The sequence below is a fragment of the Nansenia antarctica genome (assembly GCF_963989245.1).
Source record: "Nansenia antarctica genome assembly, chromosome: 9".
Taxonomy (NCBI): Eukaryota; Metazoa; Chordata; class Actinopteri; order Argentiniformes; family Microstomatidae; genus Nansenia; species Nansenia antarctica.
Window position 1 is genome coordinate 19,325,373 of NC_137679.1, and position 8,440 is coordinate 19,333,812.

General features: G+C 42.6%; 1 protein-coding gene across 1 annotated transcript; it reads right to left on the bottom strand.

Moving 5' to 3' along the window:
* Positions 1-4,200: 4,200 nt before the first annotated feature.
* On the bottom strand, positions 4,201-7,832 carry LOC308165442 (F-box only protein 47-like; the record flags this gene model as incomplete). The annotated part of the gene is made up of 10 exons (XM_080539598.1): positions 4,201-4,320; positions 4,499-4,658; positions 4,812-4,954; positions 5,876-6,007; positions 6,189-6,362; positions 6,534-6,642; positions 6,728-6,805; positions 6,971-7,047; positions 7,303-7,455; positions 7,658-7,832. The coding sequence occupies 10 exons, from the start codon at positions 7,830-7,832 to the stop codon at positions 4,217-4,219; spliced, it is 1,305 nt and encodes a 434-aa protein (XP_080395724.1). The 3' UTR covers positions 4,201-4,216.
* Positions 7,833-8,440: the final 608 nt, after the last annotated feature.

Genomic DNA, 8,440 nt, shown 5'->3' on the forward strand with positions numbered 1-8,440 from the left:
TTTTTTTATTATTTTTTTATCTCAAAAATATATATATTTGTTATTTATTTTACTCATTATTCTTAACTTTAATGTGTTAAAATGTTGTTAAAATAAATGATGTAAAATGTGTTGTTTTAAAAATATAATGCATGCCCTGGCACCAGGAGAGTTTGCTCCCAAAGCTAGCTGATTGCTGGCGAGAGGCTGAGGCAGTGCTTCTGTGCTATGCGAAGTGATAGACCAACGGTTTCGTAGGTTTGCGCATGCATAGTCTGTTCTCACATTGTCTTCATTGATGGACGTTGAAGCACCGTGCGACGCTGCCTCTGACAGCATGATTGACAGTTTGCGTTTGGCTTGCCGTAGCGGCATCCTCTGCTGTTCGCACCGCGGTTCTAAATTTCCCCAGCTAACTTGAGATCAGCATCATGGATATCCAACAGTTAAAAAGATTTTCAACCTTCAGTTTTGAGCAAAAAACGAAATGTGATTGAAAATGGGAGAGCAACACCTGACCTATCTCAATTAACCCAAAGGAAGGGACAGAAGATTGTATGAACATTTCAAACGGAATGGTACAAAAAAAAGGACTGGCTGTGTGGATGTGGCCAGGCTAAAGCTTGAAGCTGTTCTGCTTCCCTTGCCTACTGTTCTGGTCTAGCGACAGCGTGTGGGTGAAAGGGGGCTACTGTGACCTGAACAATTTTCCAAGAGCTTTAGAGAAGCATGAAAAATCCACAGCCCACATCCACTCTCAGATGGCCTTGAAAACCTTTGGCAAAAGTCGCATAGACATGGCCCTGGATGAGCAGCACCGGCTGCATGTTACTGCTGCACACAACGCAAAGGTAAAGGAGAACAGGGAAATGTTGAAAAGCCTAATTGATGCAACATGCTACCTTGCTAAACAAGAATGAGCATTTCGGGGGAACGACGAGAGCAGTAGCTCCATCAATCGTGGGAATTGTGTCGAACTTTTACATTTGATGGCAGAAAAGGATGAGAAATTAGCCGCACATTTGCCTACGCATGTTATGCTTAAGATAATGTAGGCTATTGCGTGCCGGTTCAAATGCTGTAAATCCTGTGTTGTTGATGCAGGTGAATTTATATTGTCATTGAGCTGTTTTGCGTGCTGCTGTAAATCCTGTTGAGATGCAGGTGAAACATACAGGCTGTTGCGCTACGCTATGTGTAGTTATGAGATAACAATACATTTGACATTTTTGACCAGCTATTTGATAGTATAGTATATATGGGCTATGTGATTGACTTTATAGTATAGTATATTAGCCTACATTACATTACAGTCATTTAGCCGACGCTTTTATTCAAAGCGACTTACAATAATTGCATTTAACGTAGGAGTCAGTGGCGGCTGGCCGATAGAGGGCGCTGGGGCGCCGCCCCCACCTTCACTTCCTAGTTCCCCACCTTCACTTCCTAGTTGCGATTTGTAAAAGTTTTTTTTAAAAATAAACATTGTTTATTCACAAAATGCGGCTGATATTCTGTCGGCGCCTATCAGCATTCATTAAAAATCCTCCAATACAATAAACATTTTATCTGTGTGTGTGTAAAATTCACTGTTAAAATACATAGGGGGAGGCGTCGGGGCGCCGGTCAATGCCAGTCTATGGCAGGCCGAATACTTTTCGCTTACACGTGAGCTGTAGCAGCGCTCCAATTGGCTGTCTCCTATTTCTAGGCCGGGGCGCAAAAATGTGCGTCCTGAATATCCGGTTGTTAAGTCTGACGTCAAACGTGACGTTTTGCAATTTCCGGCTTTTACAAAAAAAGAAAACAATGTGGTGGTCTGTAAACTGTGCAGAAATGAAATGGCCTATCACAGGAGTACATCTGCAATGAACGAGCACCTCAAGCGAAAGCATCCTGGAGCTCCTGGGTAAACGTGCGCGTGCACGCGGAAAAAAAATCGTGCACGCGAAAAAAATGTGTTTAGCACCAGCCGCCACTGCCCATGGGGCTGTTAGATAAACTGTCGCTGTGGCTGGGACTGAAAAAGAAAGAAGTCAGCGTGCTATGTTTAGGATTGGACAATAGCGGGAAAACGACCATCATCAACCAACTCAAACCGTCAAACGTAAGTCCGTTGGCTCAACGGAAACACTAGACTACACTATATTCGTTTAGTTTAATTCATTCGTGACTATAGACGCCACCGTAGGTTATAGACAGTATTCTGTGGCCCGAGTGCGAGTGAGTGCACGGCCTGCAGTGGGTGGAGAGATGGACTTTCAGAATACTATAGCTAAAGGTTGTGAGTCTATCAAGTCTATTCATTGCACTGCGATCATTCACTGATTGCTTATTTCAGCCAATTCGGCCCAATGTCAGAGGATTGGAAACATGTTAGGTAAAATTCCAATAATACTTAGGGTTAGTTATTACAATACTTGTGCTATTGCTTGTGGCTTTGTTGTGTGTGTGTGTGTGTGTGTGTGTGTGTGTGTGTGTGTGTGTGTGTGTGTGTGTGTGTGTGTGGTGGGTGGGTGGGTGTGTGTGTGTGTGTGTGTGTGTGTGTGTGTGTGTGTGTGTGTGTGAGGGTGGGTGTATGGGTGGGTGGGTGGGTGGATGAGTGTGCGAAAGGTTAGTTAAAATTGTATTTGTAAATTGTATTTGTTTTCGGATTAATTCTGCCACCACTATTGAAGCATTGTGTTTTTCACTTTACCCCTAGAACAAATTGCACAGTAAGTATCACAGTAAATAGAACTGTGTAGTGTTGTCCAGTAGTACTAACTAGAGAATGATGTTGTGGATGGGTTAAGAATAGGGGAGGGAAATATTACTTTACTCTAAAACCATGGATCGGATATGTGTAATTGACATTGACACATGGGTAGTAAGGATGGTAGACAAAAACAACTCTCTTATCCTTAATCTATACCTGTCTTGATGTTTGGTTGAGTAGTTGCATGGTCAGATCCTACTATGATAGGTAAAACAAAGTGATGTAGAAGGTAGTGTGAGCTGCTAAACTAATTGAGTTCATGATGATCTTTCTTCTCTTCGCTTTAATCTCCCAGATCATTTCAAAACAATGAAGCTATGACATCTTAGGATGGAAGATAGTCATGGAGAAAGGGACCATGGCAATTGCAGTATCGCTCGCCTGACTGTGCTTGTTCTGGAGGAATGGCAGCCAGACTTCACATTACATAGGCCTTATACCAGTTACAGGTAGCCTCTTGGACATCCAATAACTACATACAGTATCTAGCAAGTATACAATAAGGTAGTGCATAGGGTACCACTCGTGTTCATTCTGTGTTTTTTGAGAGGGGAAGTGTTCATTGGTGTTGTATTTACAGTACATATCTGGTGCATGGTAGTTAAGTTGTTCCCTTCTACGCCAATTCCCCAGGTGTGATGTCAAGTTCTGCTGAGCAACTTACTGTGAACATGGACCATTGTGAACATGGTCACAGCATTGAATTCATTGGTAAAATCACTTAAGTGTGCTTTCAAATGTGGGCATGGCCTGTATATACGGTATGTATTCTGTTGAAAACAGTTCTACCTTCTCAAACATTTTCTCAATTGTATTTGTCACTGCTTGTTTTTTATGCCATGAAATATGCTGTGATATTTATTCATATTAAATCAGTCAGCTTCTGTATTGGCAAATGTGTTAAAATGGCATTTACTCAAGTCAATTTGCATTGTTTCTATTGCATTGTTTCTATTGTATCACCAAAAGGACTGACCACTTACGTAGCCTCAGAGACTTGCTTTAAACTTCTAATAAATTGTATATTGGTCTGTCTATTAACATAATTGACAATTCAGAATAAACTCTTTATACTGCAAATGTGTTTTTATATTTCATACAGAAACAACAGTATAATCAATACATAACCATAATACAATACAAGTTGAACACCTCTATCCAGAAGAGTAGTTTACACAGACGTATACTGTAAATATATAGATATAGATATAGATATATAGATAGATATAGATAAATATATAAAAGACATAACAAAAAAAAAACGATGATTCTCAAAGATTACAATCAAAGACAGAACACCCGGTTTGTTGTGAAAGAAAGTAATACTACAGAATGTTATGTTATTTCATTGAGGGAAAACCCATGGTCCCAAAATAATGCCCTTTATCACTCTACATATATGTATATATAATATAATATATATTAACATATAACAATAATAATAATAATATATAATATACACTACTCCTCTCCTCGATCTCACTCTTTTGTGAGGAACATGTAGAGAATCACAGTGTGGAGGTGAGCACTGGAGTTGAGGAGGCAGCAGAGGCTCTGGAAGATCTCCAAGTCTTGATGGTTATCTGTGACAAGATCGTTGACAGTTAGAAATCCGCATATGTCTACTTATTTTAACTGTTTTTCTATTAATGTGTTCCCAAATAATATGCCCTTAACTTTAAGATTATTTTAGTGCTACAAAGCTTGAAGGAATCTGGACCCTGATCTGATACGATAGTCTAAGTGCCTATAACAACTCACCAGCCACCATAATCTCGTACATCTCCATGGCAACGTTTGAGAACATGTTTTCCACGGCCTGGATGAAGGACCACTTGTCAGCAGAGGAGGATAACACCTCACACACCTGCTGCACCATCTTGACGCACCAGTTCATGCAGTTCCCGTCCATCTCACACACCTGAGAGGGGTAACCAGAAATGTCAGTAGCTCAGGCCGGTTCAGGCAGTACCTTCCGTTAAGTGGGCACAAAATGGGGGAAATGTGTCTCTTAGGTTAAAAGATACCGGAACCCTAGAGCAGATAATAAAGTTATTTAGCAGCAGTGACTGACCAGTGTGAGGTACACAATGAGTCGTGAGCTCTCAAACAGGCGTCCATTGAGGGCCTTGCTGGCCAGCACGCTGTAGCACACGCTGTTCCCACACAGGAACAACAGACGAGCCACATTCTCCATGTGCCATGCCTGGGGGAGGACTGGAGGCCAACAGAACCAGCACAAAACAAAACAACTGTCATTCATACACACAGCATTCACACTTTACATTAACATTTTTGACATTTAGCAGACGCCTTTATCCAAAGCGACTTACAAGCGCAGTACATTTATCGCAGCCCGGTACACACATAAAGATAATCTGGCCGATTTTGGCCCAATTTTCCCCCTTCCGACCAAGGACAGCAAACGCCCGATTATCGGATGGCTCTAAAGATTATCCTACAAGATTATCCTGTGGTGTGAGGTGTGTTAAGAGTCAATTTCTCCCGACAATCTGCTCGGAAAATGGTCGGGCCGACGATCGTAAATATTAAACGTGTTCAATATTTACGATCAAAAGTCTTATTGTCTGTGGTCAAAACTGACAACTCCCAAGTCCGATTGTGACGTGGAATGGAATGTAGCCACTCAAGAAGCGAGCTGACTGACGTGTCTTCTTCTTTTCGTTCTTCTGCACTATATTTTCCCTGTAGCACATGGCTGCCTCTACAGGTTAGTCAGGGTACTACTACCCTGTTCACGCGAGACTCCAGACTGTCGGAGGACAGATCTTTATGCATGTGGTTGTATATTGGAGCACACCACCACACACAATACGATCAAGACTGTTCAATCCATGATTTTTTATCTTCATGTGTGGGGTCCTTCTCAGATAATCAGAAAATCCTGTGTACCAGGCTTAAGGTAAGTGAATCATCTATACATCAGTCATCATCGCACCATTTGCTTAGTGAAATCTATAATCCTATGGTAATGGTACATACTGTACGTGTGGACTGACCAGACATACAGTATATACAGTATACAGACAAAAGAGTGTAAAAGGTTTGTCTACCATTCCTGGGTGTGTAAAATATAATCATTCAAAGTTGCCAAGTCCTCTGGGCTACTGCAGTTACCTATGAGCTCCTCCAGGATGGCCATTATGGTGTCGCTGGTCCAATCTTTGGCTTCCAGGTCGCTGTGTAGCAGGATGAGAGCCTTGGCCAGGTCGGACTGGGCCACCCCAGCACGCAGCTGCTCCTGCCAGCCTAGCGAACCTGGAAAGAACATTCCCTTACACTACACATACACTTTGCCTTGCAACTCTGGCCAACCAAAAAACAAGCATTTCATTTGTTATTATTAACATTAGAATTTCACCATGTAATTACTAAAAGTGCAACCAGTTTTTAAGGTAGAAACCGAGAAGGCCCATGTTGTCCCTCTCACCGTCTGGTAGCAGTGGTCCGTAGAGGATGAACAGCAGCCGGGCTTGGCTGACAATGGGCCAGGGTTTCAGGATGCGGGTCAGCCAGAACAGAGTGTCCTTGCTGTTCTTCCAGGGGTCCAACAGAACCTGTCTGCAGAACAGACGGATCTGTTGCTCCAACAGCTGACATGAACCTGAGGGAGAAAAAAGACACTCACGTCTCTCACACTCTTTCAATTAGCCTTTCTGTTTGTTTTTCTCTCTCTCTCTCTCTCTCTCTCTCTCTCTCTCTCTCTCTCTCTCTCTCTCTCTCTCTCTCTCTCTCTCTCTCTCTCTCTCTCTCTCTTATAGGGACAGACACTCACCTGGCTTTCCTGTGACCACTGACATGAATTTCTGGGGTAGATTTGTGAAGTCGCACAGGAAGTTGAAAACTCTGTGACACTCCAGCTCCTCCCAGCCGGCTATCAATGTCTGTCAGTCAAACATTAACCATCTCAATACAGGATTCAGCCTTTGATATTAAATTGTCTGATGTTCTTTGTAACTAGGCTCTCACCTGTAGAAACGCTCCATAGCTGGAGAAGCCTTGGCATTGCACTGATTTAATGCACTCTTCCATCATGAAGCAAGGAACCTGAGTGGGAGGTAACAACTGTGTTAGTCTAAGTAAGGTTAACTAGAAAATATCAATCTATTCAATGTTGTCAACTGTTTGGTTTGTTTAGAAATGTGAGAATGTTTGTAGAGCACACACAGCTAAACATTGCCTCATCTGTCCTCCCTCACCTCTCTGTCTTACCTGTGAAAACTTGCTATATATGAACGTTAGCCTATCCTTTGTTGGCAGCAAGAGGGTACATCTCTTGAACAATAAACCTGAAACGATGAGCAAAAACCACAAGAATGTAACATAGTGACTATATTTGCCAACCAGGACCACTTGCTTTCCTCATCGGACCCCCTAAGAAAGGAGATAGAAATAATACTTTGGTCTATCTACCTGATAAAGAATTACAGCAGAAATAATGTGGCTCTGAATATTAGTTTATTATAAACATGTGTGTTCTTGGCCAACCAACTAAGTAAAATAACGGTAAATTAATCAAATAAAGCTGTTGAGGAGCCTCTCACCCAGCGATGTGTAGTGTTCTAGTAAGGACACCTCGGTGGAGTGATGACACCCCTGTACGATGGTCCTCTTCCTCCAGGTCTGAGTGGAGACATAGCCCATGATGTGGCGACTGATGGCCTTGGACACCATGCTCAACACACTGATCTGCAACACTTTACCACAACAAACAATGAGGCAGGGAGAAACATCTCATTAATTCAGATGCACGTCATTGGAGCTATGTATTTATGCAATTTAGTACCCTGCCCCTGGTAATGGCTTTAATCAGAATAGTTCAGCCTCATAGATATGTCTCATCTAAATAATCATAATTCACCCATCCTGAAAAAAATGTCCAAAGCAAACAGAACCCACCAGAAAGTCTGTCCAGGATCATGCCAAAGACCTCGGGGACCAGCTGCTCAAAGAAACAGTCGCTGGCCCGAACCTGACGACACTGGCTGCGGGTCGTGATGGTCCTGACGGGATACGGCCGGCGTCTGCGGTGATACTTGTGGGTCACCGTGAATTTCCTTGTCACTTTCGCCATAATAACTGGAATACTGTCAAGCCTTTATTGTCCCGCAAATATTCTAGAAGCGAAAGGAAATAGCTAGTTAGTTAAACTTGGTGGTTAGCCACAAACTGAAAAGTTGCTGGCTAGGATAGCTGCATGAACTTACCTAGCTGAGGAGAATGGCACTTGTCAATAAACCTTTGAAATTGTTGCCTTACTGAGCTTTAAATGCTCCTTCACATGCTGTTATGTGTTCAGGTAAATATTGACACCACTGACATGAGACAATATAATATATATACTATAATATATCTAAACTAAAGTCACCGACAGTTTTACCTCAGCCGGCGAGCTGCTTGTGTGCTGCACAGTTCCTGCTCCCTCGCGAGGACACTCGCTGAACAACAAGGGGTGCGTTCGTAAACACGCTCTGGACATCTGATCAGCACTCATGGAATGCCTGTTGTCCAATCAAATTACTTGGTCCCTTTATGACGTTGAACCCAGTGTGCGTTCCGGCGCTCTCAAAGCAAATTTACGAACGCACCCAAGAGCGCTACCGCGAAATACGATCAGCTCGCGCCGTCATCTCGAATGAATGAATGAATGGTCTTTATTGTCATTAATATAGTACAGGTACG